This window comes from Arachis duranensis, chromosome 9 (assembly GCF_000817695.3).
Source record: "Arachis duranensis cultivar V14167 chromosome 9, aradu.V14167.gnm2.J7QH, whole genome shotgun sequence".
Taxonomy (NCBI): Eukaryota; Viridiplantae; Streptophyta; class Magnoliopsida; order Fabales; family Fabaceae; genus Arachis; species Arachis duranensis.
In genome coordinates this window covers 118,173,755-118,195,961 of record NC_029780.3, presented here as the reverse complement: position 1 = coordinate 118,195,961, position 22,207 = coordinate 118,173,755, and the positions used below count along the sequence as shown (strand labels likewise).

General features: G+C 30.9%; 3 protein-coding genes across 3 annotated transcripts; 2 read left to right on the top strand and 1 right to left on the bottom strand.

Moving 5' to 3' along the window:
* Window positions 1–335: 335 nt before the first annotated feature.
* On the bottom strand, window positions 336–3,404 carry LOC107467905 (BTB/POZ domain-containing protein At5g03250-like). Its single transcript, XM_016087128.3, has 4 exons — window positions 3,273–3,404; window positions 3,052–3,121; window positions 1,471–2,658; window positions 336–881 (listed from the first exon to the last, which is right to left on the bottom strand). The coding sequence occupies exons 1-4, from the start codon at window positions 3,338–3,340 to the stop codon at window positions 336–338; spliced, it is 1,872 nt and encodes a 623-aa protein (XP_015942614.2). The 5' UTR covers window positions 3,341–3,404.
* A 2,036-nt stretch (window positions 3,405–5,440) lies between these two features.
* LOC107467933 (dolichyl-diphosphooligosaccharide--protein glycosyltransferase subunit 1B) lies at window positions 5,441–9,743 on the top strand. Its single transcript, XM_016087159.3, has 9 exons — window positions 5,441–5,640; window positions 6,271–6,315; window positions 6,581–7,212; window positions 7,674–7,821; window positions 7,916–8,095; window positions 8,231–8,299; window positions 8,672–8,761; window positions 9,133–9,280; window positions 9,415–9,743. Exons 1-8 carry the CDS (start codon window positions 5,515–5,517, stop codon window positions 9,253–9,255), a joined length of 1,413 nt encoding a protein of 470 aa, XP_015942645.1. The 5' UTR covers window positions 5,441–5,514; the 3' UTR covers window positions 9,256–9,280; window positions 9,415–9,743.
* Window positions 9,744–12,410: 2,667 nt separating this feature from the next.
* On the top strand, window positions 12,411–17,484 carry LOC107467904 (protein ENHANCED DISEASE RESISTANCE 2-like). Its single transcript, XM_016087127.3, has 21 exons — window positions 12,411–12,572; window positions 13,070–13,144; window positions 13,257–13,310; window positions 13,392–13,457; window positions 13,549–13,613; window positions 13,756–13,883; window positions 13,972–14,018; window positions 14,101–14,198; window positions 14,326–14,421; window positions 14,515–14,579; window positions 14,671–14,742; window positions 15,038–15,184; window positions 15,378–15,688; window positions 15,803–15,863; window positions 15,950–16,119; window positions 16,288–16,389; window positions 16,515–16,565; window positions 16,673–16,816; window positions 16,910–17,005; window positions 17,080–17,181; window positions 17,395–17,484. Exons 1-21 carry the CDS (start codon window positions 12,411–12,413, stop codon window positions 17,482–17,484), a joined length of 2,202 nt encoding a protein of 733 aa, XP_015942613.1.
* Window positions 17,485–22,207: the final 4,723 nt, after the last annotated feature.

Genomic DNA, 22,207 nt, shown 5'->3' with positions numbered 1-22,207 from the left:
AACTTGGTCCAAATATTGATATGTATAGACCATGATGTGACCCGAAACTTAGAAGAATTTAACAAATGCAATAAAATGTCTAATTAAGCAATTAAACATAAAATTTTGAGTAATTAATTGCAAATTTTAGATACCAAAAAAGCATGTCATTTCCCAACTTTATAATGTCTAATTAAGTTGCAACATAATAAGAAAGTGATAATTATTTAGATACATTATTATCAGCATAAGATTAAGAGCAACAAGGGAAATCTCCATTAAAACCAAACTAAAACAACCAAAAGTGAAAGCAAAGTTGAGAATATTCTTTCAACTTCAAAATCTTTCAGTTCAGATCAATTCACTTCAGTCATGGCCTTTTGATCTTCCATGGTGGTAGTGGTGGTGGTGATGGTGGTTGATGTTGGTGTTATCTTGGTTTTCCTACATGATTTTGTGACCTTGTTGTTATTAGGGGGCTTAGGTATTAACCTACACCCCAATTTCTTGAGGATCACGTTCCAACTAATCTTGGACTTAACCATCATCTTCTCAAGCTCTTTCTTCATGTGCAGGTACTCTTTCTCAAGCTCACTCACACGCTCCCTCACATTCTCAAAGGCCATGAAGGGGTTAGTTTGGTCATTTCCTATCAGTGCTAAGTTATGCTGTTGTTTCTCTGAATTCTCAAGGCTGCTGTTGTTGTTGTTATCAGATGAAAAGAACCAACCGGCAACTGAGGTTCTGAGTTTGAGCTGCTCAAAGAACAGGACTTGGACCACAACTCGGAGGGGAAGCCTCTCATTCTGCGCCGCGTGTGTGCTGGCTTCCAGGGACAGCTTCTGGCAGTTCATGAGCTTGCAAATTTGTTCCTTCTCTGAGTCTGTTAGCCATGGATGAGCCTGTCAAGTTCACAATGAATTTGTTAGTAAATTATGAATGTGAATGTGACATCAACTTCGAGCTAGCAACTATAGGGGTGGAAACAGGTCAGGACCCACCAGGCTTCGTCCTCAACAGTCCAGGCTGTAAAGTAGTTAATTGGCCTGAATTTGATCTGATTTGTTGGCAATGGTGACTTATTTTAAGAGCATTTATAATGGTGCAATATTTGAGTGCTAAATATGTTATTTTCACTTTTAAAAGAATAGAATAAAACCAAAACAGCCCCTGACAATTATCTCGAAAGACAATGAGATCTTTAACAAAAAAAAAACTCAACCCGGCCTCTGACAATTACTTTAAAAGGACAACGAGGCCCCTATGCCAAAAAAAGTTAATGTTGTTTTTTTTTTGCACAGAGACTAATCAGTCCCCAAAAAAAATATCGAGACGGATTGGGTGTTTTTTTTTTCGGGACTTCGTTGTCCTTTCGAGATAATTGTCAGAAGTCGGGTGAGGTATTCACTCTTAAGAATATCAAGACTCAAGCTAATGCTAGCAAACTTTTAAGGATTCAAAGAAGAAGAACTATGATTTGATTGTTAGTACCTTGAGATATATATCAATGGCACGATATAAAGCATCATCAAGGGTCCTAGCATAATCAGGAATGACAGCAGCAAGTGCCTGAAACTTTTGAAGCTTCACATTGGAATCAGGTGCAACCTCAGCAAGATAGCTATCAACAAGATTAGCCACTTTTATCATTGGAGTTTGTTGAGAGCCTTCAAGCAATCCCTTCTCTCTTTCTTCCTCTATGTCATTAGAAGATGTTGTGGAATCAATACCATCATGCTCCACAATCATGAAATGATCAAGCATCCTCTGAACACAATCAATATCATAAAGGGTTTCCATTAAGTATCCAATGTTTGGGATCAGAAGATCATCAAGATCAGCTTCATCTAACTGAGCACCAATCTTTTTCTCCAAACTTGCACAACAAGATGAGCTAGCATACAATGCCATTGCTGTTCTAAGAACCCTTAACAAGAACTTGGTTGGTGTGATACCCTTTACATTTGGAAGCATTTCCACAATCTCTTCTATCATGTTCCTTTGATCTGCTTCAGAAGGAGTACAACAAGAAATTGATGATGACTTGTTAGAATTGTTTCCACTGAATTGGCTTCCCAATAAAGGAACATTCTTTTTAGCATAGTAAACAAGGGAACCAGAAATCTTCTCAGCCTTCATGTGCCTTCCACTAGCACCATGCATGAATCTTTTGTATAATGGCAAGCTAAGTGAAGAAACATCCTCATACCACCAATCTTCGCATGTTATCTTCGATACGAGTCCTCCTATTCTGTTCTCTGGACTTTGAACAACACTTTGAGAAGTAACCAAGCTTGGATCTGCAGCTTTCAACACCAAAGATTGTATGCACCTTGAAGTTATGTGAAGCTCTTCAGCAAAAGGCAAAACATCTTCTTCACATGTTCTTAGAGCTCTAAGAGTGTCTGTCCAATAAGTGAAGATGTGGTTTAGGAAATTCTCAGTCTGTATGATGAGATTTCCCTCTCCATAGTCCTCTGTCATTTGGAGGTACTCGGCGGCACACCGGAGACTAACCACATTTGATGGTGTTAGCTCCATTTTGACACCATAACAGAACTTTGCTATGAGTAGAAAGGCCTTGGCTCCTCCTGGTAGTTCATGAAGTTCAATCACTGATTTTTCATTGTCTTCTTTCATAATTGTTTCTAGCAATTCACTTCTTGATATAAGTGGAAACTGGTGTACACAACAAAAAATGGTTTTTTTAAGAATCTAAATATGAAAAGTAACAAGAACAACTTAAGAGATACTTCTACTGATTTATTTATTACAGACAAGAGAAACATTTATGTTCTGTTTCATATAAATATAAATATCTGATTGGATATTTTTATAAAACTATTTTACATTGTTCGTGTATAACAATTAAATTCAACTAATTATCAGCTGAATTTTGGAATTAGAACAAAATTAGCTGGTTGAATTAAAAATGGACACAACCTCCATTTGTTATATGCTTTTTTAATCAATTTCATATTCATTTTAAGAGACATTTCTGTAAATTAGTCATAATAATAAGTAGTAAAATGATGAAAACAAAATCTTGGGGTGAGGATTGAAAACACAAACCTTGTGAAGATGAAAGGATGTTTCACCAATTTCAACAATGACATCACTTGGAAGCCCAGTTGAGCAAAGCCTAATCAAACACCATGAACAATTTTATGATTCACATACCAATAATTTCAGATAGGGTGTTAGGAACACGTTTGAAAAAATAAATTGCAAGAAATGAAAGAAGAACCAAACAACAATTAGGAAGAAAAAGAAGTTAATAAGTGTGTACTAACCAATTTTGCCGATCAAGATAAAACACATCGGATTTTGATCCAAGCTTCATGCATGCCATGTCTGTCATTCACTACTTCAACGTAAAAAAAAGAAAAGAGTCTCTCTTACAAAGTGATAATAGAGAAATGAAAAGGTAATAGTGTTAGTGGTAGTATCATAAATAACTATATGCAGTGCAATAAAAAGCTTTTAAGTAATTAGATATTCCTTGTTTTCGTTTTCTATTTTGTTTTTTCTGTTTTGAGTCTCAAAGATTTTTCATTTGTGTATGTGAATCTAGAAAGAGTACACATGTGAGTGTGAGTTATTTGATTATACCGAGTCTAAAGGAGGGAATTAAATCTAGGAAGAAGAATAGGCCGCAACCGTTAAGTGTGCCAATAGGTGCATTGTTTTGGAGTGATTATCTATTGAATTTGTTACAATATTATCTCATTTCTGGAATGCTTCCCAACCTATGTAACATAATATGCATCTTCCTAAATAATTTTATACTTTTTATTTAAAATGGTAGTCTTCCTGACATAATTGTTAAAAATTATTAATAATACATAATTGAATATACTTATAAATTTTTTTTATATTTATCAAAATTAAATTTATGTATTATTACCAAAAGATTTTGAAAATAAACAGTATTTTGATGATAAATTTTAAAAAGAATAATATATTGTAGAAGAATATAAAACATGTATACATGACATTATTCTAATTTAGGTAATATATTCTAGGATATATGTCCATATAATTTATATTCAATTTATACATAATTTATTAAATATGTATACATTCTATTTTATTGTATAGGTATTCTTAAATAATTACCCAATATATATTATGATTTTTTGTATAAATATTTTTTAATAGTTATAAAAATAATATAAATTTGAATTACATTATATATAATTAATAAAAATGACTACGTTACAATACAATAACATACGTAACTATAAATAGAATGACTAAAATAGGCATATTGTAAATTAAATAAGTAAGAGACAGATTGACAAACATGTAATAATATAATTGATTTAAAATATAATCCAGATTATAATGTCACATAAATCAACATATTTTTCTTTATATCTATTTTTATATTTGACTTAATACTAGTAATTTTTTTTACTAAAAATGTTAGTTTCTTAACCTTTGTTTGGGGGAATATTTTAACAAAAAAATATTTTTAAAAAATAAAAGTAATTTCGTATTTAGATATTTTATATAAAAACATTTTAAAAAATATATTTTATATTTTTTTATTTTTATTACTACAATTTTTGTTAAATACACTGAAAAATTTAAAAATAATGTTTTCATTGAAAAATAAATTTTAACAACATAATGACATACAAACAAATTAATATTTTCAAATTCACAAAGGTTAAGTTTAATATTTTTTTATATTTATTTTGTATATAAACTCTTATCTCTATTCACATATTTATTTATTTATTTATTTATTTTAGACTTGCTATTTATTTATTTATTTATTTATTTATAGCCAGATAATACACTTCACTCAATGAACTGAGAATTTAAGAAAAAAATTCAGGAATCAATAAAATTTATTATTTTTTACCAATATTTTGAGTCATTAGTCTAATTTTTTTAGTCTAAAAATCTAACAAATATATTTTTAGTTTATATTTTTAAATATTATTAGCTAGCCAAAAATAATAAATTCTATTGATTCTTTAGTATTTTTTAGAATTTAATATATTGATAGAATTAACTGATTTGATAATTAACTTAACTTGATTGAGTGGTCAACTTATTTATTTGTTTAAATAATTATTGAAGGTTTAAATTATATTTTAGTATATAATAATTCAGTAGACAGTAATAAATTATTAAATAAAATTTATAATTTTTTTATATGCAATAAAACTCAAATTTATAATGAATTAGTTTTTTATTTGACAAAAAAAGCCATTTCATATTTTTTTTTGTCAGAAACATTGAAAGTTTTTTTTTTTGGTATTACATTGATAGTTTTTGTTAAAAGAAGAGATGGATAGTTTTGTATTAGGCCGAATTCAATAAAATAATACGGAAAAAAATAAACTGATTTTGGGCTTTAAGATAAAGCCCAAAACAATGACCAGAAAAAAAGCTCCCCGAAACAATGACCAAAACCGAATGAGACCAAAAAAGCACAGAAAAAAAAGAAAAGAAAAACAGCGTTCTCCAATCTCTCTTGGAGTCTCGTTCCCTCAGCTTCGTCAACTGCAACTGCTCTCAATGCCAATGGAAGAACAACCTCACTTCAGAGTTCCACTCTCTCTTCTTCTCATCTTCTCTCTCTTCCTTCTTCCAACTTCCTTCTCTTCTACGCACGACCTTCAGATCCTCAATGCCGAACGCAGAGTATGCTCTCCTTCATTCATCTCTCTCTTATTTCGTCAAATCGATCTCTTTTTACCCCAATTCTTAATTCTCATTCCAAATTCTGTATTTTTTAATTCTTCTCCTTAAGTAGTTCTTCGTTCGTCCGGTATCAGCTGAAAATCTGTTGGTGGAAATGAGATGAATTGGTTTTGGGGTTCAAGGGACTGTGTGAAAAATCTGAACTTGCGAGATGGCTATCATAATATATGATAAATTCGTTGCATAGATATTATATATGTATACCTTGTTTTGTGGAAACGTTTCATTTGTCTCTTTTGATGCCACTTTAGTTCGTTAGAGGGCCAATTATAGTTTGGAGGTTCAATTTGGATTTGTTTGTTATCTAAGTTTGACTATTAACATGTGCTCTCTCTGTGAGTGTGATATTGAGGAATATGATTGTCTGTGAAGTAAGTTTGGAAGATTAGTGTTATTATAGTACTTTGATTATTTCCATATCATTTGTTGAAGCTGATATTTGAGCCTGATTTTAACTTGTTTTAGAAAATGCTGTATGTCTTCGACACTTCGATCATGTTTTGTCCGGGGACGTTCACATAGTCTGTTTTAGACATTCTTTGACTGACAGTATTCCCATGATCCTTGCAGATTGATTTGACTTCTCACATCATTAAGGTGTACTTGACATTGAAGGTAACTCCTCTATCCTGTTTCTTGTATAAATTGGGTTCCATATTCTGCTTTGACTGAGTATTCTTTTACGTCGAGTTATGGACTATAGTCGCTGGATCATTTTATTATGTCTAGATGTAATGTGTGACTATGTATGCTGACTTACATTTGATAACAGTTATCAAATCGTGAATTGTATTCTGTTCTAGACTAGAATTTATTCGTGTAATTTTTGAACCTTGAAGGGATTGGCAGATCATTTATTTTTGCACATTTTCTCTTTCAGGTTGAAAATTTGGAAACATCCCCTGCTTCAGAAGTACATCTTGCTTTTTCACCTGCTGAAGCGGAACATCTTGCAATAGTCAAAGCTGCAGCAACTTCTGGGAAACGGAAGAAGAAGACTTACATCCCCCTTGATGTTAAATCTGCAGAGCTACCAGATGGACCTAATGGAACTAAATTCTTCACCGTAACTTTGTTAACTCCACTAAATAAAGGTGAAACTGCAACACTAGAGGTGCTTTACATATTGACACATTCTCTGGAACCTTTCCCTGTAGAAATAACTCAATCAGAGTCACAGCTGGTCTATTTCCGTGATAGTGCTATATTGTTGTCTCCCTATCATGTCAAGGAACAGACAACTTTCATTAAGACACCAAGCACTCGGGTAGAATCATTCACTGTGGTCGATCCCGCTAAACGTGCTGGTACAGAGCTGAAATATGGACCTTATGAAGATCAACCCCCATATTCATATTCTCCTGTTCTAGTCCATTTTGAAAATAACAATCCATTCGCGGTAGTTGAGGAGCTAGAACGTGAAATTGAAATTTCTCACTGGGGAAATGTACAGGTCACAGAGCGATATAGGCTGGTCCATGCAGGTGCTCGACATAAAGGAGCTTTTTCGAGGTATGTTTTCCATCACTTTAGTTCTTTGTAAAGCTCAAGATCTTGTCTTTGTTCTTTGAAGAACAACATAAGTAGTCATGTATCTCAGAATGCTCTCTTCAAAATCTTGGATTAGATGTCATTTTATGTTGAACTTCGATACAAGGAATGCAATTTTTAACCACTTTGAACCCCCCGGCGTGGCGGGGGTTATTAAATAATGGTAGTTATTGCATTATTAAGGGGTGATATTCAAATACAACAACAACAAAGCCTTGTCCCACTAAGTGGGGTCGGCTAAGGGGTGATATTCAAATGAGTGAATAAAAAGGTATTTTAGTCATTTAAAACTATTAATAATTTCCATCCATTGCCTTGAAAGACTATCATTTAGGATGGGTGGGAGTAATAATTTTGTTTGCATGCAATTTTCAAGTTTCTTTTATTATGCATGAACTTAAAAAGTGGTTTTATGTGGACAGGGTTGAATATCAAACTAGACCAGATGCTACTGGTGTATCTTCATTCAAACATCTTCTAGCAAAACTGCCCCCCAAGGTTCACTCTGTGTACTACAGAGATGAAATAGGAAATGTTTCGACTTCAAACTTACGTACAGATTATCGGAAGGTATGGCATATGATTGAGTTTTAAATGAAGCATACCATTTCATTGATGTCATGATTTCCGATCTTATACTTATTTACATGCTTATCATTTGCAGTCAGAACTTGAATTTCAACCTCGGTATCCCCTGTTTGGAGGCTGGAAATCAACCTTTGTCATCGGTTATGGGCTACCATTGCAAGACTTCCTTTTTGAGTCACCAGATGGTAGAAGATACCTCAACTTTACTTTTGGATGTCCACTTACTCAGACAGTGGTTGACAAGTTGATTTTAAAAGTGGGTTTGAGCTTGTTCTTTTGCTTTGCGACTTGTGATTGATATTTTTTACTGAAATCTGTGACCTTTGCTTTGACGGCTTGTGTACACAATAATGGAGGTTTAATTTACCCTTCTTAAACGATTAAATTTCAGGTTGTACTGCCAGAGGGATCCAAAGATCCCACAGCCGTGATCCCTTTCCAAGTGGACCAACATCTAGAGGTAATATTCTCTTTGGATAATGCTGCATACGCTGTTACGCTGCATTGCGTTGTTTACAATTACACAGCTGTAGTGACAGCTTCATCCGAGTTTAACTGCCAAAGATAAACTAAAATAAAAAAATAAGTGTTTTCAGAGAGATTGCTTAAAACATAGATGGAGCAATGTGTACTGTTATGACAGAATAATTGTGTCAATGGAATTTCTGCATTATCTAAGAAACAATTTACGAAGTTGTCTAATTAAATATATTGCTTTTCTTCTTGTTTTAGTTGTGGTGGTTATGAATTTCTGTTTTCCCTTGTATTACTATAGCTTAATGAAGCATTTGTTTTCCTGCAGCTGAAACAGTTTTGCTTTTGAATTTTGCAGATCAAATATTCATATCTTGATGTGATCGGAAGGACTGTTGTTGTTCTAGAAAAGAGTAATGTAGTTCCTGAGCATAACGTTCCTTTCCAGGTATTACAGGCGATAAACCTGTCCACGGCAACCACAGTCATGATTAAGATTCAAAGATTACATTTGTAGTTCTTTCCCGGGAACAAGCTTGGGACAGAGATTACTTAGGACTTGCTTTTTTCTAACCTTCATAGACTTTGAAAATGAAAACCATGACACTTTCAAAACTTGGCTGTTCGCAGCATAAAGACCAAAGTATAAAATATTTCATTTTATCTTTGAGCTACTGCGTTGAGTCTTAACACATTGTACAACATAGAAGTTGTGTCCTTGCCTACTCTAGTATGCTGTATGCTGTTGGTTTCGTTCTACTTAAATATCGTTGTGCTTTATTCTTTGTCTAACCTTGTCTTCTGTTATTCTTTTCGCAGGTATACTACACTTTCAACCCTATATTCATGCTTGCCGAGCCATTGATGCTGTCAATTGCAATTTTCTTGTTTTTCGTGGCCTCGGTGTCATACCTACACGCCGATCTTTCCATACGAAAATGATGAACATCTCGCTAGTTTCAGAAAGGCATGTGTTAAATCTCGCTTCAACAACTTTCTTTCGTTGTCTTCTTCGTAAAAGAAAAGAAAAATTGTATTCATAACATTTTCTCTTCTCTGAGCTCTCACTTATCAACCATTATTATGTCTTTCTTATTGCAGTGACTGAGGAGATCCAAATTTTTTGGGGAGTATGAGAAGGTCATATACCATTATTGTATGCATTAAGAGAACTAATTGCAACTATAGATTTACTTGTTTGTACGATCTTCCCCTGAAAATTTGATCACATGCCATTCATCCAAAACTAGCATTCAACCTCCCTTTGAGAAAATTATAGGGTATGTTAGTTAGATCTTAAAGGCACTACATAATGGTTAACAAACTTAGAGGATCTTTCTTCTTATGTATTGAGAAACATTTCAAGTTTGAAAATGTGGTTTTGAATGTCTCATATTACAATTAAACAAGTTAATTCTCACTTACAACAAGGATTTTGATTTATTTATTTATTTTTCTTTACTAATCATTGTTGAGATAGAAAACATGTGGTCTTGGTTGGCTAAAATGAACATTTCAAGGCAATTTGTTTAGAATTCTTGCCATGATTTGAAGAAAAATGTATCTTCCCGTAGTTGACAAATTGAATTATCTTGAAGCTAAAGAAGTTGGTGGATACTTACTTCATTTTCTATATTATTAGCCTGTGAATTCTAATCTGTATTGTAGTTTCCATCAGCCTAAGCCTTGTGATTAATTATCAAAATGAAACGTAAAAAGAAAAAAAATCAATCTATTCAAATCCTAAAAATAAAGAAAACTATTAATAATTAATAGTGATAGAATAAGTACTCAGTCTATTCTCTGTAGAAAACATTGATTGGTTAATAACTGATTAAAGAAAGAAACTAAGAAACAAAAGAAAATAACTTCATTTATAATATGGTCATTGTTTCTTTTCTGCAAATCAAGGGAAACTAATAAAAAAAGGGTACCCTCATTCCTTAATACTTGGCCCCACCTTCACGGCGGTTGTCTACGGTATCTCCCAATTCAATAGGTCAATGACTAATTCGTTGTGGATTTAAGTTCTATTTAAGGGTTTGTCGCTGACTAATGGGTTGCTGCATGCACAAGGCGGGATTCGAACCCCGACACTTATTTAAGCGGACGAGTGAGCTGACCACTCGTCCTAAATAAGTGTAAATCATAGAAGTTTAGAATCTTTTCATTCGATCCAACTAATAGAAAATTTTTTCACCCAATTAAATCTGTTCAATCCATAAAAAAATTAATAAATTTATTTTTAAACAAATATAACATACATGTCTAAACTACTAATTTGATATCCAAAAAATTCAGTTTCTGACAAAATTAACCCTAAAAAATGTTATAGACAAAACAACCTCTGAATAATTTGAAAATACGACAAAAAGAATCAATAATTATTATACCTTTTATAAATAACAAAATAACTTTTATGTTTAGTAAATGGTTTATTCATTAGATATAAATTTTTTGGTAATATTTAAAAAGTGCACAAAAGAATTCGGAGTAAAATTTTATCTCTAGTTTTTTTTTTCAAAAAAATGTGGTTATTCACAATAGTTTTTTTTAAAAAATCACTTGAAAAAAATACTAAATTTTAAAGATAAAAATATCTTATTTTTCTAATAATATTTACAAAAATTTACATCAAAATTTAATCTCTAAAGTATTTTTTAAAATTTACATTTAATATTTAATTTTTTTATCGTATTTTTAAATTTTTCAAAAATTTATATATCGTTAACCTCTTTTAAAATTTATTTTATCAACAATACAATCGTTCAAATATCATTTTAATAGTTTACTGGTATATTTAAACTCTATCATACACAACTCCACATACTCTAAAATCCTAGTAAATAGGATATAGACCATGTAATAATTTATTTATTTAAAGTTTCTATGCAAATTCGTACCGAAAATAGTGTAGATAGTTATGATTTATTTATTTATCTATACCTATATATCGTTAATATTTGGTCAAGATATATGGTGATGAAAACAAAAGAACTATCAATTACTTCACCATTCACATGTAAAACTTTAAGCATTATTATCAAAGAGTAATTAGATAAACCTATATGAAAAATTAAATATACTACGTACTACTTTTCTAAAGAATCTATTATATTTGTTATCTATCTAATATATATTGTTACATTTTATAATTATAACTAAAATTAAAATTAAAATTAAAATATAACTATATATATTATTTATTATTAATTTTACAATCAAAATATATCATATTCATATATCTTTTTTATTACAATTGAAATCAAAATTTTTCTTCTAAAATTAAATATTTCTCTCCTCTTTCTCTCTCTTTTTTTCTCTCTTTCTCATTCTTTTACCAATTTTATCTCTGATCTCTTATATTAAAGTCTTTGAATTTTAACAAAATAAGATATATAAGTTTCTATTTTAATAAAATTTATTATTTTATTTAGACAAATATATTCTTAAAAGTGTGATGAAAGAATTTATATACCTTATTTTTATAAAGTTTAAAAACTTTAACGTAATACAATTCTTTTAAAAGTAAAAATATCAGATGCAAAATTTTTTAAAAACTTATTTAAGTATATCCTCTAAAGTCTAATCTTCTTCTAAACATATACAGGAAAGTGGAGTATTACATTATAGAAAGAGAAAATGAATAATGCAAATAAGTTTGACATTGTTAGAACTTAGAAGAATAAAATAAATAATAAAAAAAAAGAAAAGAAAGATTGACATATGTTTGTGATATGGAGTTCACGTTTCCCAACAAAAAACATGCAGAAGTAGTTATCGTTGAAGCGGGAAAATAGGAACACAAAACCAAACACCAACGTTGATCGTTGTTCGTTGTCATCATCACTGCCATCTCAATTCCGATTCTCTGTTATCCTTCCTTCATTGGCGGTTTCAGAGGATCAACCACCAACACCTTCTTCTTCTTCTGCTGCTCCACCGCGTTTCAACGCTTCTTCCATGCCCCTTCAAAAAAGTTTCTTCCTTTCTTTTTCTTTGGGGTTCAGCGACAATAAAGATGCCTTTTTGACGATCATTGTTGAAGACGAAGCGCCAATCAATGTTGTGAATGTAAATAACGAATAACAATAATAATGGGTGTTCCTTCTCAGAGTAGTAATGGGGAAAAAATGGAGGGTTTTCTCTATCTTCTTCGCCATAACAGGTTTGGTCAACATAGCTCGCGTAAGAGGTACTTCATCATCAAAGACAATGTCCTTAGAAGCTTCAAAACCAAACCTGTTTCTCAAATGGAGGTGCATTTTTAATTATATCATCCTTCTTCCTTTTCTTTTTTCCCTTTAATTAGTAGGATTTAATGATGCTTCATTACAGGTGTTGTATGTTGCTGATGATTTTTAATTTTATACTCAATTTCTAATAATTGCTGATCTTTTACAAATAATGATTGTTATTTATTATTATTATTATTATTATCATTGTTATGTGTTTTGACACTTTGAATCTGAAACATTGAAAAAATGTCACTTGTAGTCTTTGGTATTCTGCTTTGTTCTTCACATTGGGAAAAAAAAAGCTATTCCTTCAATTAATTACTATTGGTTTAATTTCACAATTAATTTAAATAATACGTTTCGTTGCTCTAATTAGATGACAACAACAACAGAATTTTCAGAAGGGTTAGTTTAGTTTTCACATAATTTAAGACAATAACCAATTACTTTTATAATTATGATACATAATAACTAATTCATAGTTGTAAATTAATGAACAAACTGCTGTATATTTTCAGGAGCCAATTAGAAGTGCAATAATAGATTCCTCCATCCGTGTTACTGACAATGGAAGGGAAAATATTAACAAAAAGGTAAGAATATTAATCAAGATAAAAAAAAAAAAAAATTATTTGAATATATTTCCTATTAAATTTCAGTGCTTTGAACAAATCAAGTGGTCGTATTGATATCTGTTTTCTGTAGGTGTTATTCACTTTCACTGCATATCATACTTCAAATCAAAGGGATAAGCTTAAGGTAAATGCATATACGACAGTTTATTTTCATTATATATTGGGTTGATGCATGGTGGTTGTTTAAATTTCAATTTTTTTATAGTTGGGAGCAACTAGTCCAGAAGAAGCTGCAAAATGGATAAAATCATTGCAAGAAGCTGCATTGAAGGTTCCACTCTGCACCTTAATTAAATGAGTTAGAATGCTTGTTTGTCTCATCATAATTAAGAAGCTTAAGTTTCTTTCATAATATATTTCAGGATTGCCCAAGTCCAACAAGGAAATATGTGACTTCCCACCGGAGAAGAAGACGTTCATCTTTGAGGTGCATAAATGACATAAATTTTATTTTATAAGTCAGATTATTTTAATATTATGAGCTTTTGTTTTTATTATTATTTTGTACTAGTCATTGCATATATACAAGATATGTCTGCTTGATGCCTCAAAATTGTTGTTTAAAGCAGAAATGGAGGCACAAAATCAATAGATTGGAAACACTCTGAATTGGATTTAAATGGATACATATACTCAGAAGCAATGACATCTGATGTTATTGCACCTTCAACATGGAAGATATTTGGTTGCCAAAATGGTAAAAGATTTATTATTAGCTCATTGTCCAATACAAATTAAATAGTGACTTGGTTCTTATTTCACATAGTTCAATGCCTGTTTTGCAGGACTAAGGATGTTCAAAGAAGCAAAAGAATGGGATGCTCTTGGAAGGGTAAGTCTAATAACATTTTGGTTCTTTTTTTTTTTTTTTCTCTTTTTTTGAAAAGTGAACATTCTGTTTCTGCATTCAACAGTGGGGTGATAGTCAAGCAATAATGGCAGTTGGTGTGGTTGATGGAACTTCAGAGGACATTTTTAACACCCTTATGTGTCTTGATCCTTCAAGATCAGAGTAAGTCTCGAAGGACTAATCAGCCGTCTTTTTTCGAATGTATTGAGGAACAAATTCCATCTAATTTGTTCTTGGAGTTTCCATATATTCATATTCCAAAGCTAAATTTGCAAGTGTGTTGTTGCAGATGGGACTTTTGTGTTAATAGAGGAAGTGTGGTTGAACACTTTGATGGTCACACAGATCTTATTCACCTTGAACTTTACAATGATTGGCTGCCATGGTAGATATTGGTACCTTGTATACAAGTTACAATTCAGACATAAAGAATATCAACCATGTTGCTAATATTAAGATGTATATTCTTCCTTTGAAGGGGAATGAAAAAAAGAGATTTTCTGTTACAAAGATATTGGAGAAGAGAGGATGATGGCACATATGGTACTTTTCTGTGTTTTTTGTGAAGCAAAGTGCATACACAGTTATGTTGTTAGTTATAATTTGTGTTCTGTTTGGTTGTTTTTCTTAACAGTGATACTATATCAGTCTGTGTATCATAAGAAGTGTCCACCACAGAGAGGCTATGTCCGAGCTTGCCTTAAAAGTAACGTACGCTTTAAATCTCGATATCATTGTTTAACATTTCACTGATTCCATAACAAGAAACTCAATGGAATGTTACTCTACAAGAAATTTTTGACAGAAATGAGAAAACAGATATGTAGGTTGGATGAAAGTTCAAGTAGGATTTTCCTGAAATGATGTTTTCTATGTTTCTTCTTCTTCTAAATCTACATGTTATCCATGTATTGATCACATAGAAACAAGAGAGAATAGAGGGAGTATAAACAAGGATGCTTATTTTACTTTCTGTAACAATTGTGTAAATTGTTGGGCAGGTGGAGGATATGTAGTTACTCCTGTTAACAATGGAACACAATCAGTTGTGAAACACATGCTTGCTGTTGATTGGAAGTATTGGAAACTGTATTTGCGCCCTGCGAATGCAAGGGCCATAACTGTTCGCATGCTTGAGAGAGTTGCTGGTATGTTAGACTATGTTTGTTCGGTAAGTATCTCAAGACAGTAAATACAGAAACACCGAGACCATACAAGACTGAAAGTTTCTGTATTCATATCCTGAGATAGTTGCCAATTGAGGCTTTTAGATTGTAGAGTTTGCAGCTTGTTATGGATGAAATGTAGCAAGTCCTTAAATTGATTTTGACCCTTTTGCAGCACTAAGAGAACTGTTTAAAACAAAAGGAGGAAGTTTCCACACTGAATCAATTGCAGGAACAAAAGATATTGTTGGGTTGCCACCACTTGATGAGGACCAAAAGGATGAAGTTGAAGAAAAGAACAGCAGCAAGAATATTGAGGAAGGTTCTGTTGTGGAAGATGAGGTTCAGAAAGTTGCTGCTTCTAGTCAAACAGGCTTAATGGGATTCAATGATTCTAAAGATGAGTTCTTTGATGTTCCAGACTATACATCAGATTATTATGACACACCAAATGATTGGAACTCTGAACTGGAGTCAGAAAAAATGGTACATTACCATTTAGAATATGATTAATGATAACTTCAGATTGAATATGATTAGTTAAGATAACTATGTCCTCATATAATTATGAATTGCTAATCATGCTAATGGAATGTGCAGCCTTTGACTCACACCAAAGCAAGCCCTTCTTCATTGGTCAAAAAATTACAAGACCTTGCAAGTTAGTGTTCTTGTGTGCATCATTTTCTTCATTTGTTTAAAATATGAAAATAGATGTGATATTGTGAGAGAAATTAAATGTGGCAGTTCCAAAGAAGGGGTTGGAGTTTGATGTAGACAAGGAGGGAAGTGGAAGATGCTATTATGGAACCACACTCCAAAAAGATCCAAAGTGTGCATTACCATGCTCCTGGGCTGCTTCTGATCCATCTTTGTTCTTGATTCGAGGCGAAACTTACTTAACAGATAATCAAAAGGTACTAATTTCCCAAAGTTATAAAACACTATAGCACTTTGTAAAAGTTTAATGGTCTATATTAGTATATTCAATGAAATTTTTGCTCATTTTTCCAACTATACTTAACAGTTTGTTGAATACTTTTTACCTTTTTTTACTGCAACAACAACAAATTTTTGTTTTGCAGGTCAAGGCAAAAAGAACCTTAATGGAACTGGTTGGTGCAGATTGGCTTCGATCCAATCAGCGCGAAGATAATCTAAGTAGTCGTCTAGACTCCATAGTTCAGGTCTGTTCTCCTTTCTTCGCGTGTTGCTGCTCATGTATGGTTTTCTTAGGTCCCATTTGGTAACTGTCTTGAGACAATTACACTGCTCAAAAATCTTAACCATAAGTCCTTTTGGATTCATTCAGGAATATGCAGCAAAAGGTGGTCCAGAATTCTTTTTTGTGATTAACATTCAGGTGAGTTTGACCACTCTAGATAGATTATCATATCCAAATAATTAATTATGATTAGCAATTAAGCATTGATTTGTTTACCTGATATTGATTCAATTGTGATGGATCAGATGCCAGGAAACCCCATGTACTCCATGGCACTGTATTACATGATGAAAACTCCCTTGGAAGACTATCCCTTACTGCAGAGCTTTGTTGATGGAGATGATACTTACAGGAACTCAAGATTTAAGCTCATACCATATATTTCTAAGGTTAATCTGCATCTCTTAAACTTTTCTTATTAAACTACCGCACATCATACAAGATCCTATTCAGTATACAATGTGATCTTTGTTTTGTATCAGGGATCATGGATTGTAAAACAAAGTGTTGGAAGGAAAGCATGTTTGGTAGGCCAAGCTCTAGAAATCCGTTACATTCGAGGGAAGAACTACCTTGAGGTAACAATAACATTACTAGTCATTACTTTATATATAGTTTTAAAGAATCTAACTTGTATGTATATATATATCAGCTTGATATTGATGTTGGATCTTCAACGGTTGCAAGGGGGGTTGCTAGCCTAGTTCTTGGATACCTTAACAACTTGGTCATAGAAATGGCATTTTTGATACAGGTAAAGTTATATATCAATGTGATCAATGCTTATCGTTCTAAGGTGAAAACTCACTTGCAGTTGTCTTCATGTGAATTTGATATTTGAGAACCGTTTGATGATTTGACATTTAGCAGTTTTTAACTATCAACTTCACGTGAAGACAACTGCATATGAGTCTTTACCTAGTTTTAAATTGCGGCCGCAATATTGGTGACAATTGTGAGTGGGCAGGGCAACACACAAGATGAGCTCCCAGAAATCCTGCTTGGAACATGCAGAGTCAATCATATGGATGCATCAAAAGCATTTGTATTGATATAATTAAGTTGAGGATCAAGAGCTTGCTTCATATGTTGTCAATTTATTCAAAATCTGATACTTGTATTGATATATGTATTTATATCTGTGTTGCACAAACACTTATTCTTTGATTGATTCCATGAATTAGTGTAAAGTGTGAAGCAAGAATAACAGAAGAAAGGAAAAAGGGTAATAAAGTATGAGCCAATGAATAAGAGAATATGATCACTGTGGTGATGTTTTGTTTTGTGACTTTTCTTTGTTTTTATTTAATTTATTTGTCTAATTATTTTTTTTCTACACGACTAATTATCACGAGAGATGAATTTGTCCAAAAATTAACGCTACTTAATTGAAGGACCATTTTAAAAATTTCATATATTGATAGGAATGTTTTTTACCAAAAAAAAATGGAGACGATTTTTATTTTTAACATAAATTTTAAAAATTAAAATAATATTTTATTCTTATTTATTTCTTGATAATTATTGTTCACCTTTCACAATTTCATGTTTTATCTCTCACAATTACTACTTATACTAACTCATGACATGTTATAAATTTGCAAATAGAATAAGATTGAATATTAATAAAAAAACTAATCTACAAATTGAATTAAGGTTAGGTCTAAATTCTATTCTACCTTATTCATTGTCACCTATAAATAAAATTATTATATGAAAATATCATGGATAAAAATTGTACTAAAAAATTGAATCTTCTTGTTCTCAAAATTATTTCGCAATTTAAATAAAAAAATTAGAGTAATATTCTCATTTTGTAATTACAACATAACATTTTAGGCTTTTTTTTGGGGCAATGGTAAGACAAAAACAAGTAAGGCCAAACTAGATTTTGTCGTTAAAATATCATATTAGTATTTTAGTTATTTAGCCTATGGCGTGATAAAAGTTTATTTAGATACCTAAGTCTAACATGTTCAAAAGGTTGGCATGGTTTGAAACCTATTAACAAGTCTATTAATAAATAAAAAGTTTTAATTGGATTAAAATTTTAAATGAATCTAAGATCTAATAAGATAGAAACAAATTTTTTTTACATTTATTAAAAAAATTTGGTAAACTAATGGTAAATAATAAAGTTTTTAAATTAAAAGTTTATAGTTCAAACCTCATTTATAACACTTTGAAAAAATAGTATATATACGTAATAATATATTTAAATCGATTTTGTAGACTTTTTTAGTGAGTCTAAACCTGATTTTTTAAAATAAAGACTTTATTATAATTTTTTTAGATGAATTAGATGACTTCCAATTTTTAAATTCGAATACAGCATATTAAAATATACATGATTTACCACTTAAAATAAAGCATCATCCCTTAGCTACAATTTTTTTTTGGGTAGTATTTTTAGCTATAATTTTTTTAATTTTCTACGGTATCTATTACCTGACAGTTTAAGGACTAATCCGTCGCGGATTAGAACTCTATTTAAGAATTTATTACTGATTAATGGGTTACTGCATGAATAAAGCGAAATTCAAACTTTTGACACTTACTTAAGCGGACTAGTAAGCTAACAACTAAACCAGACCAAGTTTATTATAAACTTAGTCCTTTTTTGGACAGAATAAGCTCGGGTCTGAAATTCTTTTTATAAGACCAGCCCAGCCTAGGCCGATTACAAGCCAGGCCCAAGGCCGCTTTTGTGCTAATGACACTATTCTTACGGCCCACTCTGAAGACAAATCACATGGTTTGGTGAGCTCACCACTCTTCATTATCTACTTGTCATTATTGTGAAACAACCATGCATGAATCAATGAATTATTGATTGGAAATACACGTCAAAACTTTTTCTTTTTCTTTTTCTTTTTTCAAATAATGAATAATAACAAACAATAATATCATGTGATGGTGCACCATACTATTTGCAAATCCATCAACATAGTGTGCATTTTATTCACCTTAGCATGCTTCAATCTACCCCTATTTCATGCATTGCATTATACATGTGAAATTTCATTGACAAGGAGATGGATGGTGCTACCTATGCAAAACATTGTTTTCATCTCCCTTTCTTATTTTTTTTTAATTATTTAAAAATAAATAAATAATATTGATAAAATGTGTAGGAGGGTTATCAATATCATTGCAAATTAATGGTCTTTATGAGATTCCTTTCAAAGAGGAAGACCGTAGAAGTCAAAATCCAAATGAATCTTGAGTTTTAACCCATGTGAAAGTGTGGCTATAATTTCCTCAAATATGTCACATTTCTGAGTGAATGAAATAATATATATGATTATTGTTGAAACACATTCTTCTCAAATAAATTTGTGAAGCCATGTTTAAATTTAAATTTTGAACAAAGAGACAGACAAAAATATAAATGATTAAGTGGAAGATGTCGGTGACATGAGTCAAATAGTTTCATTGATGTTGATTTAAGCATCACCATTTTTATTGCTTTGTTTTTTAGGTGGTGCCTTTCCTTCTCAAATTTCTTCTAACTTCTCTTCCTTTTTTCCAATTGGTGTTGTTTTTTATATATATTCTTGTGTGGTGGGCCTCTGTTGGTTTCTCCATTATTGTTTTGTACATAGCTCCAAGCATGGTTTGGGCTTTCGGACAATGCTGCCTCTAGTTGTAAGATTTTGAGTTGGCCCACAAAAGTTAATGTGTTACTTTCTCAACAAAAACAAGCTCTTAATTTTAATTACTAGCTAAAAAAATCATTATACCACCATAGTTTACTTGCAAATTACAATATCCCATAGTATGAATTTAATTTTAATTTTACACGTGCATCTAATTACGTAACGCCACATTAGTAAAAATAACATCTTATCTTTTTATATTAACAGCGTAAATAATCATCCATGTGATTGTAAGACTGTGTTATTATTATTATTATTATTCACTAAGGTACATATTAATTCACTTTTTATATATTAAAAATGTATACAAATAATAAAAATATAATTAGTTGAGAAGACAAATAATTTATAATTTAATTAAAAAATTTGATTCAAGTCTCGAAAATAGTGTATTTATTTTATAAATCAGATATAATAAAAATATTTTAAAAAAATATTCATAGTATAGATATTATTTATAGCAAGTGTTGAACCCATTAATAGCTCAAAATTACTAATTTTTTTTAAGAGAAAATTAGTTGATCTAAGAAATGATCACATCAAAATTGTGTATTCTATACTTCGAGATTACTCTACCACTATTATAATTAAATTAGATTGTGATTGATAGATACAATGTTTTGAGCCCTCTGTAGTTGTGTCGCACAATGTCTCTTTGATGAGGAGTGGGTTGCCACTCTATAACGTTAATTTATTTTTATTTTTATTCCTACATTCTATTTATTTGTTCCCTTGAATGGGATGCACACTAATGTCTCTCTTATTTTCTTATTCTCCAAAATGTCCTTGTTTTATATACACAAAATCAAATGTGTTCCGAGGACAATTAGATAATTGCGTTTGCACATAAAAGTTTTAAAATTTGCAACGTCGTCCCCACGTTGTGTCACTGTATTGTGGCACTCACGTGGCACGTGCCTACATTCAAAGATGTTTGCTGTTGTCTTTTCTTTTTTTTTTTTTAAGAAAAAAGATACACGCTATCCTTTTTTGTTTAATTCAACTTCTTCCTTTTTTTGATTAAATTGTTTGAACTCTAAACTATTTTACTAATAGAGGATTAGGTAAATTCAATATCGAACGGCTCAATTAAATTAGACATACTTTAGATATTCAACAAACATATATGTATATATACCGAAAAGAGAAACTACGAAAAGATAATGATATTAGTGTACAATATATATAATAAGAGTAAAAAAGAAATTTAATTTAAATAATAATTAAGTTAATTAATTTTAAATAATTTTAAATTTTAAATTCAAAAAAAAATTTGCAATTATAGTAGTTACATATACTGTAAACCTTTCTTTTCGCATGTGACCTAATTTCTTTAGGTGGTTATTTTATTTGATTTGGTTTAAATATATACAATTAATAAATACTAGATTATTATTTCACCAGGTAGTTAGATGATTATTTTAATAATTATGTAGATGGTTGTTTATTGGCCGGTGAGCAAGCTTCTAATGCTGGCGAGATAAAATGATGAGAGCAGAGTGGCAGATGATTGGAGGAGAAAGAGAAGAGGGTGTTTTAATAAATTTTTTTAGTAAATTAAAATTGAGATGATTAATTTTTTAAAATAATTGTTTGAGTTTTTTTCTTTGTATTAGATTAAATTCAAAATTCATTATAATTCATACAAAAATTCTTACAAATTGTCTATCAAATAAATATTTATGATAGAAATAACTCAAATCCATATACTTTGAAATTTGCCACCTTTATCAACTATTCTTTTGCATCTAACTTCTTTATTACTTGCATTAAAACACACATATATCTCAATAATTGCAATTTCTTTCGGTTAAACTCTTTTTTGTTATGACCTTTTTTCAGCTAAACTTTGAAAGTTTATAATTAAAAAGTTCAAAAAAAGCCTTCTTGGTCCTAAGCTCACATGTACGCATCACTTTCAATAAAACAGTTTTATACGTACATTATTTAATCGCATACATAACATTATGTTTGCAAAAAAAAAAATTATTTTTATATTAATAGTATAAATAATTATCTAATATATATATAATTGTATAATTATCTAAAATATTTTATATTATGTGTGTATTAAAAAAATTTATTTGTATCAGAATATCTATCAAAGTGAAAATTTAATGA

What these genes read in the sequence shown, in the direction of transcription:
- LOC107467904 (XM_016087127.3), top strand. Translation starts at nt 12,411, where the DNA reads ATGGGTGTTCCTTCTCAGAGTAGTAATGGGGAAAAAATGGAGGGTTTT. An exon ending in AGAAGACGTTCATCTTTGAG is followed by an intron (nt 13,614 to 13,755) that starts GTGCATAAATGA and finishes TGTTTAAAGCAG; the next exon opens with AAATGGAGGCACAAAATCAA. An exon ending in TACAATGATTGGCTGCCATG is followed by an intron (nt 14,422 to 14,514) that starts GTAGATATTGGT and finishes CTTCCTTTGAAG; the next exon opens with GGGAATGAAAAAAAGAGATT.
- LOC107467933 (XM_016087159.3), top strand. Translation starts at nt 5,515, where the DNA reads ATGCCAATGGAAGAACAACCTCACTTCAGAGTTCCACTCTCTCTTCTT. An exon ending in TACGTACAGATTATCGGAAG is followed by an intron (nt 7,822 to 7,915) that starts GTATGGCATATG and finishes TATCATTTGCAG; the next exon opens with TCAGAACTTGAATTTCAACC. An exon ending in TTGACAAGTTGATTTTAAAA is followed by an intron (nt 8,096 to 8,230) that starts GTGGGTTTGAGC and finishes ATTAAATTTCAG; the next exon opens with GTTGTACTGCCAGAGGGATC.
- LOC107467905 (XM_016087128.3), bottom strand. Translation starts at nt 3,340, where the DNA reads ATGACAGACATGGCATGCATGAAGCTTGGATCAAAATCCGATGTGTTT. An exon ending in TATCTTGATCGGCAAAATTG is followed by an intron (nt 3,122 to 3,272) that starts GTTAGTACACAC and finishes GTGTTTGATTAG; the next exon opens with GCTTTGCTCAACTGGGCTTC. An exon ending in CCATTGATATATATCTCAAG is followed by an intron (nt 882 to 1,470) that starts GTACTAACAATC and finishes TGAACTTGACAG; the next exon opens with GCTCATCCATGGCTAACAGA.